Here is a 16,389-nt window from a genome sequence, read left to right on the forward strand (position 1 = left end):
AGAGATGGGAAAGTCAGGGAGAGGGCAAGGTTTGAGAGGGAGGACAAGGAGTTCAGTCTTCGACATGTTGAGCTTTGGGTGGCGGGCAGACATCCAGATGGAGATGTCCTGAAGGCAGGAGGAGATGTGACCCTGGAGAGAGGGGGAGAGAGCAGGGGCAGAGATGTAGATCTGGGTGTCATCAGCGTAGAGATGATAGTTGAAGCCGTGGGAGCAAATGAGGTCACCAAGGGAGTGCATGTAGATCGAGAACAGAAGGGGACCAAGCACTGAACCTTGGGGAACCCCCACAGTAAGAGGATGGGAGGGGGAGGAGGAGCCTGCAAAAGAGACTGAGAAAGAACGACCGGAGAGATAAGAGGAGAACCAGGAGAGGACGGAGTTTGTGAAGCCAAGGTCAGATAGCATGTTGAGGAGAAGGGGGTGGTCCACACTGTCAAAGGCAGCTGGGAGGTCGAGGAGGATTAGGACAGAGTATGAGCTGTTGGATTTGGCAAGCAGGAGGTCATTGGTGACCTTTGAGAGGGCAGTTTCCATGGAATGTAGGGGACAGAAGCCAAACTGGAGGGGGTCGAGGAGAGAGTTGTTGAGGAATTCTAGGCAGTGAGTGGAGACAACTCGTTCAAGGAGTTTTGAAAGGAATGGTAGGAGGGATATGGGGCGATAACTAGAAGGTGAGGCGGGGTCAAGAGAGGGTTTTTTTAGGATGGGAGAGACATGGGCATGTTTGAAGGCAGAGGGGAAGGAACCAGTGGGGAGTGACTGGTTGAAGATGGAATAGTAATATACATGTCCATCATGTATATTACTATATGGAATAGTAATATACATGTCAATCATTTATTTTATTATTATTAATAATACTAATATCATTTGTTAAGCACTTTCTATATGTCAGGCACTGATATAAGTGCTGGGGTAGATACAAGCAAATCGGGTTGGATGCAGTCCCTGTCCCGCATAGAGCTCACAGTCTTGTTCCCCATTTTTCAGATGAAGTAACTGAGGCACAGAGAAGTGAAGTGACTTGCTTAAGGTCACAGAGCAGAAAAGTGATGGAGCTAGGATTAGAACTCAGGACCTGTGTTCTATTCACTATGCCCTGCTAATGCCTGCCTCTCCTTCTAGACTGTAAGCTTTTTGAGGGCAGGGAATGTGACCTTTATAGTCATATTGTACTCTCCCAAGCACTTAATGCAATGCTCTGTACACAATCAGTGCTCAATAAATACAATTGAATGAATGAATTATATCAGCCAACTGTTGTACTCTTCTGAGTACTTAGTACAGTGGTCTGCACATAGTAAGCACTCAATAAATGTCATTGATGATGATGATGATTACAGGTAACATGTCTATCAACGCTGTCATATTGTCCCTTCGTGAGCACTTACTACATTGCAAAAGCACACAATGAATAAAATTCATTGATTTATTGATTGGTTATAATAATAATAATGATGGTATTTGTTAAGCACTTACTAAGTGCAAAGCACTGTTCTAAGCGCTGAACATGCTGTGATTAATTTGGCTACCAGTGAAGGCACACAACAATGGATTTTATGTGTCTTCCCAGATAATCAAATTATATGCCAAGATTGCAGCCAAACTGGTCAGGAAGCAGTTGATCTGTTCACCCACACAGTGGGTGAATCCCTACATCTTTGAGGATTGTGGATTTGAAAAATATCGCCTTTGCCATTTCTGCAGTCTTTCCCTGTCTGGAACTCCCTTCTGTGGCAGGTCTACCAGCCCTCAGCCCTCTCTATCTTAAATGGCTCCTAAAATCTCACCTCCTCCAGGAAGCTTTTCTTGATTAATTTCCAACACCCAAAATTGTTGCATTCCTAGCACTTCTGCATTTATATTTATCCAGCATTATCTCTCTACCTGCCCGTCTGCCTGTCTGTCTATCTATCTATCTAGCCGGCTTGAAAGTCCCAGCTCCCCTGCTTGTCTGCTGTATGACCTTGGGCAAGTCACTTAACTTCTCTGGGTCTCAGTTCCCTCATCTGTAAAATGGGGATTAAGACTGTGAGCTCCATGTGAAACAACCTGGTTACCTTGTATCTACCCCAGCGCTTAGAACAGTGCTTGTCAAATAGTAAGCACTTAACGTAAACCATCATCATTATTATTATTATTGTTATATACCTAGTGTATGTATAGCTATACACATATATATATATATAATCATAGTAATACTATTTATTAAGCATTTCCTGTGTGTCAAGTACTGTACTACTGTGAACACTATATGGGACAGGGACTGTGTCCAACCTATTCACCTTATCCCTACCCCAGCACTTAGAAAAGTCCTTGTTACATAGTAAGAGCTTAAAAATATTATTATGATTATTATTATTACTATTATAACTATTATTGTTATTATTACTAATTTCTGAAGAGAATGCCCAGATGGGAATTAGAAATGGTCCCTCTCCCTTAGGGGGCTCAATATACTATTATAATATAGTATACACACAAACACACAGATATAACAATTTAACATATATAATATATTAATATATATATTTATATATAATATTATATTATATAATATAGTAATATATCAAGCACATATATTTATATATACATAGCATATATAATCTATATCTATACTATCTTTGTGTCTCTATTATTGAATATACTTTCTTTTTTGTTCTAATAGTTTATCCTGGGATTTTTTTTCTACTTTTTCTACTTGTGCTTTCTACTGTAATCATTATTTGCAAATAAGTTGCTGTCTATCTCTCCTCATTTGACCGTAAGCCCCTCGTGGGCAAGAAAGGTGCATTTGGCTTCCGTGGTCCTTGTCCGAGGCTTAATAGAGTGAGCTGCCCTGAGAGAGTCAGTCCTTCTGGGTGAATGTTGGTCACTTTATACAGCTGAAGGTTAATCGTCCCTATGGACTGCTGGCTAAGGTTTGTATTTGGAGCTGGTCTCCCAAATGTCTTTAAATGATGCCTGCATTAATTGCATCACACCCTTAAGATCATCTCTGCTTAAAAGGCCAGTTTGCACCACCACCATTAGTCACAGGAGTGGCAATATTCCCGCTGCTGAACCTTTAACTATCCTTGGGAATAGATGGGAACAAATGTCTGATTCCCCCTTATAAATGGAGAATTTCTAAATCGACTCAGAAGAAGAGTGGAAGTAGGTGAGGATATATTCCTTTTTATTAGTTAGCTTAAAATGACCTCCAACACATCTATGCCTGCAGAGAAAGCCATCTAATGTAGTGGATAAACAAAAGGGTTTGTTCATTTCTTTGGGGAGAGTGTTTTAACTGATGTCTTGTAAAATACTTTAACATATATTATCACCATTCGGCATATGAAAATAGATATTAAAACATATTTTAGAAACCTATGGAAAGATCTAGTTTCCATTTGAATGAATGTAAACTGTCTTTTGGATTATGAAATTATAATATTGAGAAAGAAATCTGTCAAGCATTATTATTTGTAGTTTGTTAACACAACTATTATTAAGCTTAGCATTACTAATGAGAAAAAATGCTCTCTTCTCCTGTCATTTGTTTCTGCTACTTTTATTTATGAAATTTTTGATTTAAAGGCCAAAGCAATTAATGTAGACCAGCCCTTAAAAAAAATGAGGGTAAAATTAAACCATCCAAACCTTGCTTAGAAGCAGTGAAAAACCTTCAAATAAGAATTAATCAAATTGTTGTTTAAGGGTGCTGGTTCCCTTCATGCATCTTGAGAATTTGAATTTGGGGAGGAAGAGATTTAAATTTATTTCCAGTGTCTTTTCAAATGAGGTGAGGTTCAGAATGAGAGTGGATGAGCAAAGAATGTTTGCTACTGCTTTATATGAATTGCCTGCATGCTCTCTTTTATCTACTGCAGGTATTTGTGACTTCATGAATATTAGCCCATGGGGGCTTCAGGGATTTGGGGCATTTTAACTTTCACACTGATTTTCTCTTACACTTTTCCAGGAAGGATTTCTGATTATTGCCCAGTCAGGAATATATCACCTTGTCAAGAACAAAGTTGGCAGAGCGTCTCTTAAAGGTAGGGCCCTTCGAAACACTCTTAAGTGTCCTAACGCACATTTTGCTTGAAAATAAGAATATGGTAATAGTAGAATATTTCTAAGACAATCCATTTTAGTAAACATAGGAATGAGCTGCTACTAAATGTGATAGTGTGTACTTTTCCTATGAGATGCTATTTGTATTTTCCTATTTCATCCATGTCCAGTAATAAGTCATTATCCCAGGGAACGGTAAAATTCTGCCCTTGTTGATTTCACAGTAGAGAAGCAGTGTGGTGTAGTGGAAAGAGCACAGGCCTGGTTGTAGGCAGACCTGGGTTCTAATCCCAGCTCCACCACATACCTGCTGTGTGACCTTAAGCTAGTGACTTTACTTTTCCATGCCTCAGTTTCCTCCTCTGCAAAATGGAGATTTGATACCTGTTTGTTAGAGAAGCAGCATGGCTGAGTGGAAAGAGCCCAGACTTTGGAGTCAGAGGTCATGGGTTCTAATCCCGGATCTGCCGCTTGTCAGCTGTGTGACTTTCAGCAAGTCACTTCACTTCTCTGGGCCTCAGTTCCCTCATCTGTAAAATGGAGATGAAGACTGTGAGCCCCCCAAGGGACAACCTGATCACCTTGTAAACTTCCTAGTGCTTAGAACAGTGCTTTGCACATAGTAAGCGCTTAATAAATGCCATTATTATTATTAGACAGTGGGACCTGATTAACTTTTATCTTGTGTTGTCTTATGAGGTTGAGTCACCTATAACCCATAGGGATGCCACGGACACATTCTGGCAGTGTTTCCACAGAATTTACTCAGGAAAAATACAGGAATGATTCACTGTTGCCTCCTTCCGTGCAGTAAACTCGAGTCGCCACTCTCGCTCTCTCCCATGCTGCTGCTGTCCAGCACGGGTGAGTTGGTTGAGTTCCTTGGTCAATAGTCAGCATTTAACAAATGTCACAGTTATTATAAGCAGTATGCCCAAAAACTACTTTGGTGAATCTGGGCTATTTTGGATAGAGACCGGGCCTGGGAGTAGGAAGGTCATGGGTTCTAATCCTGTCTCCTCCACTCGTCTGCTGTGTGACCTTGGGCAAATCACTTCACTACTCTGTGTCTCGGGTACTTCATCTGTCAGATTCATTCATTCAATCATATTTAATGAGTTCTTACTGTGTGCAGAACTCTGTACTAAGCAGTTGGGATATACAAGTCGGCAACATATAGAGATGGTCCCTACCCAACAACGGGCTCACAGCCTAGAAGGGGGAGACAGACAACAAAACAAAACAAGTGAAGAAGTGTCAATACAGTCAGAATAAATAGAATTATAGCTTTATACACATCATTAATATAGAGTATTAAATATGTACAAATAGAGTGATAAATATGTACAAATATATACAAGTGCTGTGGGGAAGGGAAGGGGGCAGTGCAGAGGGAGAGAGTGGGGACATGGGGAGGTGAGGAGGAGAAGGGGGAGAGGAAAAAGGGGGGTGCAGTCTGGGAAGGTCTTTTGGAGGAGGTGAGCTCTCAGTAGGGCTTTGAAGGGAGGAAGAAAGCTAGCTTGGCAGATGTGTGGAGGGAGGGCATTCCAGGCCAGGGGAAGGACATGGACAGGGGGTCTACAGTGGGACAGGCAAGAATGAGGTATAGTGAGGTTAGCAGCATCAGAGGAGCAGAGGGTGCGGGCTGGGCTGTAGAAGGAGAGAAGGGAGGTGAGGGAGGAGGGGGCGAGGGGATGGAGAGCCTTGAAGCCGAGAGTGTGGGGTTTTTGCTTGATTCAAAGGTTGACAGGCAGCCACTGGAGCTTGTTGAGGAGGGGAGTGACATGCCCAGAGCATTTCTGTACAAAGATAATCCAGGCAGCAGAGTGAAGTATAGACTGAAGTGGGGAGGGACAGGAGGATGGGAGATCAGAAAGGAGGCTGATGCAGTAATCCAGTCGGGATAGGATGAGAGATTGAGCCAGCAATATAGCGGTTTGGATGGAGAGGAAAGGGCGGCTCTTGGTGATGTTGTGGAGGTGAGACCAGCAGGTTTTGGTGACGGATTGGATGTATGGAGTTAATGAGAGAGTGGAGTCCGGGATGACACAAAGGTTGTGGACTTGTGAGATGGGAAGGATGGTAGTGCCGTCTACAGTGACAGGAAAGTCAGGGAGAGGGCAGGGTTTGGGAGGGAAGATAAGGATTTCAGTCTTGGGCATTTTGAGTTTTAGACGGTGGGAAGACATCCAGATGGAGATGTCCTGAAGGCAGGAGGAGATACGAGCCTCCCATACTGTGTGATTGACACTGTGAACTCCACATGGGACAAGGACTGTGTCCAACTTGATTTGCTTGCACCAACCCCAGTGCTTAGTACAGTGCCTAGCACATAGTAAGTGCTTTACAATTTCTATAATAATATCATTATTGTTATTATTGTTGTTGTTGTTACAATGACCTTGATCCCACCAACAATCTGACTTTGTTCTGAGCAGGTTTCTGTCATCATGACTAACAGCAAATCATGAAGCTATTGCCTTGAATGGACAGTTTTTATAATTACTTAAGACACTAATTAAGCACTTACTACAGATTAGTCACTGGGGTTCTTGTAAATTGTGCAGTTCCCTGTGATGAGAAAAGGCAGTAGCTTTCAAAGAGTCTGTAACATCTGGAACTTGAAATTGGAAGACCAAAACTTGGCTACCTGCCTGAGTCTCCTTTTACCTGTGACCTCATTTTTTTTAATGGAATTTCTTAAGTGCTTAATATGAGCCAGGCCCTGTTCTAAGTGCTGGGGTTGATAAAAGCTAATCAGGTTGGACACAGTCCCTGTCCCACACAGGGCTCACAGTTTTAATCCCCATTTTAAAGATGAGGTAACTGAGGCACAGAGAAATTAAATGACTGGCCTGAGGTGGTACAAAAGACAAGTGGCAGAGCCTGGATTAGAGCCCAGGTCCTTCTGACTCCCAGGCCTGTGAGATAAAATTTAAAGCACTGTATTTGGGATTGAAAGAGACGATTGAAATGGTCAAGCAGCATGGCCTGGTGGAAAGAGCACCGGTCTGAGAGTCAGAGGACCTGGATTCTACTTCTGGTTCTGCCACTCATCTGCTGGGTGACCTTCGGTAACTCACTTCACATCTCTGTGCCTCAATTCCCTCATCTGTAAAATAGGGATTAAAGCTGTGAGCCCCATGTGGGACAGGGATTGTGCCTAACCTATTTTATATCTCCTTTCTGTTCTCCCATCCTCCTGTCTCTCCCCACTTCAGTCTATACTTCACTCTGCTGCCCGGATTATCTTTGTGCAGAAACACTCTGGGCATGTTACTCCCCTCCTCAAAAATCTCCAGTGGCTGCCTGTCAACCTACGAATCAAGCAAAAACTCCTCACTCTCGGCTTCAAGGCTGTCCATTGCCTCGCCCCCTCCTACCTCAACTCCCTTCTCTCCTTCTCCAGCACAGCCCACACCCTCCACTCCTCTGCTGCTAACCTCCTCACTGGGCCTCGTTCTTGCCTGTCCCACCATTGACCCCCTGCCCATGTCCTTCCCCTGGCCTGGAATGCCCTCCCTCCACACATCAGCAAAACTAGCTCTCTTCCTCCCTTCAAAGCCCTACTGAGAGCTCACCTCCTCCAGGAGGCCTCCCCAGAATGAGCCCCCTTTTTCCTCTCTTCCTCCCCATCACCCCCTTGCCCTACCTCCATCCCCTCCCCACAGCACTTGTATACATTTGTACAGATTTATTACTCTATTTTACTTGTACTTATTCACTGTTCTATTTATTTTGTTAATGATGTGCATATAGCCTTAGTTCTTTATGTTCTGGCGATTTTGACACCTGTCTACATGTTTTGTTTTGTTGTTTGTCTCCCCTTTCTAGACTGTGAGCCCGTTGTTGGGTAGGGACCATCTCTATATGTTACAGACTTGTACTTCCCAAGCACTTGGTACAGTGCTTTGCACACAGTAAGCGCTCATTAAATACGATTGAATGAATGAATGAATGAATGAATGAATGAATGAATCTACCCCAGGGCTTCTTATAGTGCCTGGCACATAGTAAGCACTTAACAAATTCCATTAAAAAAAATCCATCAGCATGAAATACTAAATAACAATAGCAGTAATGATGATCTGGAATTTTCAGAAACGTTACTCAGCACATAATAAGTGCTTAATAAATATTCTTAAATTTTTATTGTTATTATTTGGGGGTTATAATGATAATTGTGGTATTTATTATGCCTTAATAACTGTGCCAACGTATTGGCAAGTGTGCCAAACACTGCTATTTTCTGGGGTGGATACAATACAGTCAGATCAGACATACTCCCTGGGACTCCCAGCCTGACAAGAGGCAAAACAGGTATTGAATTCAGTCACAATATGCTTGGCAAGCAACAAATGCGTAAATATAAATTTAACTTTGAAAATAAAACCAACCCCGGGGGTCGACGGCAGGACAGGTGAGAAGAAGGCACAGTGAGAAGGTTAGTGGCAGCAGAGGAGCGGAGGGTGTGGGCTGGGCTGTATAATGAGAGAAGGGATGTGAGCTAGGAGGAGGCGAGGGGATGGAGAGCTTTGAAACCGAGAGTGAGGAGTTTTTGCTTGATCTGAAGGTTGACAGGCAACCACTGTAAATTTTTGAGTAGGGGAGTTACATGCCCAGAGTGTTTCTGTACAAAAATGATTCAGGCAGCAGAGTGAAGTATAGACTGAAGCGGGAAGAAACAGGAGGATGGGAGATCAGAGAGGAGGCTGATGTAGGAATCCAGCTGGGATAGGATGAGAGATTTAACCAGCAAGGTAGCGCTTTGGATGGAGAGGAAAGGGCGGATCTTGGCGATGTTCTGGAGGTGAGACCAGCAGGTTTTGGTGAGGGACCGGATATGTGGTGTGAACGAGAGAGCGGAGCCGAAGATGACCAGAGGTTGTGGGCTTGTGAGACGGGAAGGATGGTAGTGCCGGCTTCAGTGACGGGAAAGTCAGGAAGAGGACAGGCTTTGGGAGAGAAGAAAGGAAGAACATAGATATAAGATGTAAAGGTGAAATATATGATGAAGACAATATGTAGTTATGCCTCGCAATTTTCATTTCACCATATCTCTGAATCAGGAAACAAAAGACAGCCCACTTAGTTGAAATTGGGAGTTTTCACGGTAACCATAAATTTAGTATGTTCAGCACCGTAAGGGATTTCTTCAGTGACTAAAACTCAAGCTGTCTGTGATTTTGAAATCAATTCAGAAGAGTTCTTTAGAATGTTAATGTAGTATTTTCATGTCTATAATTGAAAATCATCCAGATAGGCTTGTGAGCCTAAAATATGCCATTTTGAACCAAAAAATTTTAATACAGTTTTTAAAAATGCATTTATAAACTCAAGAACTATGCTTATGATGGACAAGAGAATACCATCCTGTGTAATAGAAAGTGAGACTCTTGCTATTATTTGATTTTTGCAGATTTTCTGCCCTTAGTAATGCTTATTCCTGATACATTTATAATGAAGATGGACTCTCTTCATAAAATACAATATCTTGCCTGGGAATTTAAGATAAAATAGCATAGGGAATTTATTATGGAAGATCCATGTCCCTGAAATTTCTTGTTTGTTTGACAGAAGTCAAATTAATCAATGGTATTTATTGAGCACTTACTGTGTGCTGAGCACTCTTCTTAGTGCTTGGGAGAGTCCAGTATAACAGAGTTGGTAAACATGTGCCCTGACCACAGTGGGCTTATATCTGATTTTTAAAGCACAAAACAAGACCTTCCCTGGGAACCTAGTCTGTCCAAGTTTTGAGAAGCAGCATGGCTCAGTGGAAAGAGCTAGGGATTGGGAGTCAGAGATCATGGATTCTAATCCTGTCTCTGCCACTTGTCAGCTGTGTGTCTTTAAAGTTAAATTTATATTTACGCATTTTATCAATGGATGCTAGCCAAGCATATTGTGACTGAATTCAATACCTGTTCTGCCTCTTGTCAGGCTGGGAGTCCCAGGGAGTATGTCTGATCTGACCTCATCTGTAAAATGGGGAAGAAGACAATGAGCCCCATGTGGGACAACCTGATTACCTTGCATCCTCTCCAGTGCTTAGAACAGTGCTTGGCACTTACTAAGCGTTTAACAAATACCATCATCATTCATTCAATCGTATTTATTGAGCGCTTACTGTATGCAAAGCACTGTACTAAGCACTTAGGAAATACAATCATCATCCAAGTCAGAGAGTAAGAAGAGTACTTGCTGAAGTTGATTCATTATAATTGTCCTTAAATTTTATTGGCTTTTACATACATGAACTTTGTGTGCTTTTGACTTGATGAATATGTCACAATGCCCATGTACTTCATTCACTAAATCTTATGTATTGAGTGCTTACTTTGTGCAGAGCAATTCACTAAGTCCTTGGAAAGTACAAATTGGCAATATATAGAGATGGCCCTTACCCAACAATGGGTTCACAGTCTAGTAGGGGGAGACCAATGGTAAGATATTGAATTACAAAAATGTGTTCTTTATAAAAAAAACGGTGGTGAATTAATTATAATAACAATAATAATAATAATAATAACTGAATTTGTATTCACAAAGTGCTCAAGAAAGGGGTGCATTCTCATACCACTCACTCAAACTCCTCACTCTTGGCTTCAAGGCTCTCCATCACCTCGCTTCCTCCTATCTCATCTCTCTTCTTTCCTCCTACAGCCCAGCCCACACCCTCTGCTCCTCTGCCACTAACCTCCTCACTGTGCCTCGTTCTCGCCTGTCCTGCCATCGAACCCCGGCCCACGTCCTCCCCCTGGCCTGGAATACCCTCCTTTGGCACATCCGCCAAGCTCTCTTCCTCCCTTCAAAGCCCTACTGAGAGCTCACCTCCTCCAGGAGGCCTTCCCAGACTGAGCCCCATTTTTCCTCTCCCCCCCATCCCCCCGCCCTACCTCCTTCCCCTCCCTACAGCCCCTGTATATATGTTTGTACAGATTCATTATTCTATTTATTTTACTTGTACATATTTGCTATTCTATTTATTTTATTCTGTTAATATATTTTGTTTTGTTGTCTGTCTCCCCCTTCTAGACTGTGAGACTGCAGTTGGGTAGGGACCATCTCTATATGTTGTCAACTTGTACTTCCCAAGCACTTAGTACAGTGCTCTGCACACAGTAAGTGCTCAAAAAATATGATTGAATGAATGAATGAATACCATCATTCTATAAGTATGGCTGAAACAGGCTTTTTCACTTGAACTGCATATGAATTTAGAATTCGGGTATAACATTTTAAAATTGAAAAAAGGTCACCTCTAATCACAGCCACTATTTTTGTTGCACTTGTGAAACACAGGTTATCTTCCTATTGCACGGGAAAAGCTGTTCTTTGTGGACATCTTTCTTCCGCTTCCTAGAATCCTCCGAACAAAATGGTAGCCTCAAACCAGACGATGGTGACAGAGTTCATCTTACAGAGTTTCACCGAAAACCCTCAGCTTCAGGCTCTCTTCTTTAGCCTCTTCCTGCTTCTCTTCGTAATGGCTCTCGCGGGAAATGTCCTCATCATCGCGGCTATCCACGTCAGCACCAGACTCCACCTGCCCATGTATTTTTTCCTGGCCAACCTGGCCATTCTCGATATCATCTGCACTTCGTCAATTCTCCCCAAAGTTCTGCAGAACCTGATCGCGGTGAAGAAAACCATCTCCTATGGTGGCTGTATGAATCAAATGTTCTTCTTCACTTGGTCCCTGAGTTCAGAGCTGCTTCTCTTCACGGCGATGGCCTATGACCGCTATATGGCTATTTGCCAGCCTTTGCACTACAGCAAGATGGTGAGCAAGACAGTGTGCATTGGTTTGGCTGCCTTTGTGTGGAGTGTTGGCGGGCTCAACTCTGTACTCCTCACGGGTCTGGTCCTCAGATTATCCTTCTGTGGGCCCAACTTCATCACTCACTTCTTCTGCGAAATCCCCCCAGTACTGCTGCTTTCTTGTACCCCAACCTACTGGAATGACATCATGACCATCATGGCAGATATGTTCCTGGCCGGCCTGAATTTCTTCCTCACCATGGTATCCTACAGCTTCATCATAGCCAGCATCATGAAGATCCGCACCAGCGAGGGAAAGAAGAGAGCATTCTCCACATGCTCCTCCCATCTCACCGTGGTGACCCTCTATTACTCCACTGTGCTTTATACTTACATCCGTCCAGTTCTGGGGACCTCGGGATTTCTGGACAAATTGGTGTCAGTATTGTACACGGTCTTGACTCCGACACTGAACCCCCTCATCTACACACTGAGAAATAAAGATGTCAAAGTGGCGTTAAAGAAACTCTTCCCATTTCCACCGTCTTAGCTGGTGCAATGAACTGTGCGATGAACTGGCTCTGTCACTTTCCTATCGTGTGACCTTGGGCAATTCACTTAACTTCTCTGTTAGTCTCCTCATCTGTAAGCATAGGGATGAAATACTTGCTTGCTTGCTTACTTAGACTGTGAGCCCCATATGGGGCAGGAAACATGTCTGATCTGCTTATATGTATCCACCCTAGGTCTTAGTACAGTGCTTGGCACATAGTAAAGGCTTAACAAATACTATTATTATTATTGTTATGAATGTTATAAAGGAAAGCATTGAAGGCTTCTCCACTGGAGTGTAAGCTTCTGATGGACAGGGAATATTCCTTTTTATTTTGTTGTACTTCCCCAGAGTCTTACTACGGGGCTTGTATTCACTGAGTTCTCAATAACGGTGCTACCATCACAATTATGTTGATAATGTTTAGGATTTTGAAAGGGCTCAATTCTTTTGCTTCTGGTCGCTTTGTGATATCTTAGGACTAGTGAATTTCTCTTTGAACCAAGGAACTGAGATGATGTTTCTGAAATGAGACAATATGGAGTACTGATTTTGAGCTAAATGGAAATTAACTTGAGGAAGCTAGGCCGGTAGGCTGAAGAGAGGTAGTTCAGTCGAGGGAAGCTCTGGTGAAAAAAACTAAACTGGAAATATTTGAATGCATGGGAAGTGGGGTTATTTTTCACCCTGATAGCCTTGTATCACTGATAATAGACAACAGATTAACAATCAGTCAATGGCATTCATTGAGCACTTACTCTGTGCGGAGCACTCTACTAAGTACTTGGGAGGGTACACCGCAGAGCTATTAGCAGACATGTTCCCTGGCCATAATGACCTTACAGTTTAGAGGGAGAGGCAGACATTCATGTGAATAAATAACTTTGTAATATATGATTTAAAGGTATGTACAAAAGTGCTATGGTGTTGGGGGTGGGAAGAATATCAAATGTCTAATACTCAAGTCAACATTGCTGGCTCCCCCTTCAGAGTCTTAGCAAAATCCCATCTTCTCCAAGAAGCCTTCCCCAATTTAGCCCTCATTTCTCCTACTCTCCCTCTGAGTCACCCTTTCACTTGGATTTGTACACTTTATTCACCCCTCTCTCAGCCCCACAGCACATACGTACATATCTGTAATTCATTTAACTTTCTCCTCCTCTAGACTGTAAGCTCGTTGTGGGCAGGGAATGTGTCCATTATATTGTTATATTGTGCTCTCCTAAGCACTTAGTACAGTGCTCTGCACACAGTGAGCGCTTAATAAATACGAATGATTGACTATTACTACTCAAAAGTCTCTTCAGCTGACTCACTTTAATCAAAATTTAGCCCCATAGAATTTAACACATTTCACTAAGGTCCCAAATGTGATGACCTTTGGTACTATTGCAGTCATTTCTTTTCTCCTGTAGACTTTCTTTGCCTTTCCTCCTGCTGTGATCCATATATACATATGATCGCTACGAACTTATCTTTAAATTATATGTTATGATTTACTTGTTTATTTATATTAATGTCTGTCTCCCCCTCCATTCTTGTAAGCTCATTGTGGGCAAAGAAGGTGCCAGCTAACTCTGTTGTATTGTACCCTCCCAAGCGATTAGTACAGTGTTCTGCACAAAGTAAGGGCTCAATAAATATCATGGATAAATTGATTAACTGATAGGTCCATTTTCTCACCAATCTAGGTTAGGCTTCCCTCTCCCCTCGCCTCACCTCCACACTACCCCTCAAGAGCACAGTTCTCACTTGGTTCTCCTTGAGTGTCTCTTCTGGAGACATTTCTGGCTGAGAATGCAAGGGATGGTGTATTTTTGAAAATTATTTTTACCTCGTTGAAAAATTTAATATGACCCAGATTTGCACGTTCTAGACTGTGAGATCACTGTAAGCAGGGAATGTATCTACCAGCTCTGTTGTACTGTACTCTTCCAAGCACTTAATACAGTGCTCTGCACACAGAGAGCGCTCAATAAAGACCATTGATTAAAATGCATCCATGTTTCGTTATGCTTTGTTTTGTTGTTTGATTTTGTTTTGTTTTCTGTCTCCCCTTCTAGACTGTGAGCCCGTTGTTGGGTAGGGACTGTTTCTATATGTTGCCGACTTGTACTTCCCAAGCACTTAGTACAGTGCTCTGCATACAGTAAGCGCTCAATAAATACGATTGAATGAACGAATGAATGAATCCAAAGGGAAGTTTTATCAGGAATTGGAGATAATGGGAGTAGCTCTCTTCTACTCCTAATATTCATTTTAAATGCACAATTCCTTTTATTTTTACTGTTAAATTTGCCATTCAGGCTGCTAGTGACAGTCACTCTGTAAAATTTCAGATTTTATTTTCAATGAACCCTTTTATGTGGAGACCTAAATGTGACTAATCCAAAATTCTCCTCATCTTTGAGTTTCTCATTTCTTCCTGCTTCCAGGATACCTCAACCTGGATGAACCACTAACCCCTCATCTTCCTTCCCGAATGCTTTCCTTCTCTTTCCCATCACTTTTTCACAGTACCACCCTCCTTCCCTGTTCTCTGCACTGTCGATAAAGAGTCAGATTTCTCTAGACTGTGAGCTCGTTGTGGACAGGGAGCATGTCTACGAACTCTGCTATTTTGCTTTCCTTCTCTTTCCCATAACTTTTTCATTCATTCATTCATTCAATCATATTTATTGAGTGCTTACTGTGTGCAGAGCACTGTACTAAACACTTGGGAAGTACAAGTAGGCAACATATAGAGGTGGTTCCTACCCAGCAATGGGCTAACAATCTAGAAGGGGAAGGCAAACAACAAAACAAAACATGTAGACAGGTGTCCAAATAGAACAAATAGAATTAAAGCTATATGCACATCATTAAAAATACTAATAGCAAATATGTACAAGTAAAGCAAATAGAGTAATAAATCTGTACAAATATTTATACAAGTGCTTTGGGGAGGGGAAGGAAGGAGGGTGGGGGGATGGGGAGGAGAGGGAGAGAAAGGAGGGGCTCAGTCTGGGAAGGCCTCCTGGAGGAGGTGAGCTCTCAGTAGGGTTTTGAAGGGAGGAAGAGAGCTAGCTTGGCAGATGTGCGGAGGGAGGGCAGTCCAGGCCAGGGGAAGCATGTGGCCCGGGGGTCGATGGCGGGACAGGTGAGAACAAGGCACAGTGAGGAGGTTAGAGGTGGCAGAGGAGTGGAGGGTGTGGGCTGGGCTGTAGGAGGAGAGAAGGGAGGTGAGGTAGGACCGAGCGAGGCGATAGAGAGCTGTGAAGCCGAGAGTGTGGGGTTTTTGCTTGATTTGAAGGTTGAGAGGCAGCCACTGGAGATTTTTGAGGAGGGAAGTAACATGTCCAAAGCGTTTCTGCACAAAGATAATCCAGGCAGCAGAGTGAAGTATAGACTGAAGTGCGGAGAGGCAGGAGGATGGGAGATCAGAGAGGAGGCTGATGCAATAATGCAGTCGGGTTAGGAGGAGAGATTGAACCAGCAAGGTAGTGGTTTGGATGGAGAGGAAAGAACGGATATTGGCAATGTTGTGGAGATGAGACTGGCAGGTTTTGGTGATGGATCGGATATGTGGGGTGAACAAGAGAGCAGAATCGAGGATGACACCCAGGTTGTGGGCTTGAGAGACGGGAAGGATGGTAGTGCCGTCTACAGTGATGGAAAAGCCAGGGAGAGGGCAGGGTTTGGGAGGGAAGATTAGGAGTTCAGTCTTGGACACAGTGAGTTTTAGATGCTGGCAGACATCCAGATGGAGATGCTCTGAAGGCAGTAGGAGACATGAGCCTGGGGGGAGTGAGAGAGAGCAGGGGCAGAGATGGAGATTTGGGTGTCATCTGCGTAGAGATGACAGTTGAAATCATGGGAGTGAATGAGTTCACCAAGGGCATGAGTATAGACAGAAAACAGGAGGGGATCCAGAACTGACCTTTGAGGAACCCCTACAGTAAGGGGATGGGAGGGGGAGGAGGAGCCTGCCAAGGAAACTGAAAATGAACGGCCAGAAAGATAAGAGGAGA

At 43.0% G+C, this 16,389-nt stretch overlaps 1 protein-coding gene across 1 annotated transcript; it reads left to right on the forward strand.

Moving 5' to 3' along the window:
• The first annotated feature begins 11,443 nt into the window (after positions 1–11,443).
• LOC119925851 (olfactory receptor 13A1-like) lies at positions 11,444–12,376 on the forward strand. Its single transcript, XM_038744333.1, has one exon. The coding sequence runs from the start codon at positions 11,444–11,446 to the stop codon at positions 12,374–12,376; it is 933 nt and encodes a 310-aa protein (XP_038600261.1).
• Positions 12,377–16,389: the final 4,013 nt, after the last annotated feature.

This window comes from Tachyglossus aculeatus, chromosome 3 (assembly GCF_015852505.1).
Source record: "Tachyglossus aculeatus isolate mTacAcu1 chromosome 3, mTacAcu1.pri, whole genome shotgun sequence".
NCBI lineage: Eukaryota > Metazoa > Chordata > Mammalia > Monotremata > Tachyglossidae > Tachyglossus > Tachyglossus aculeatus.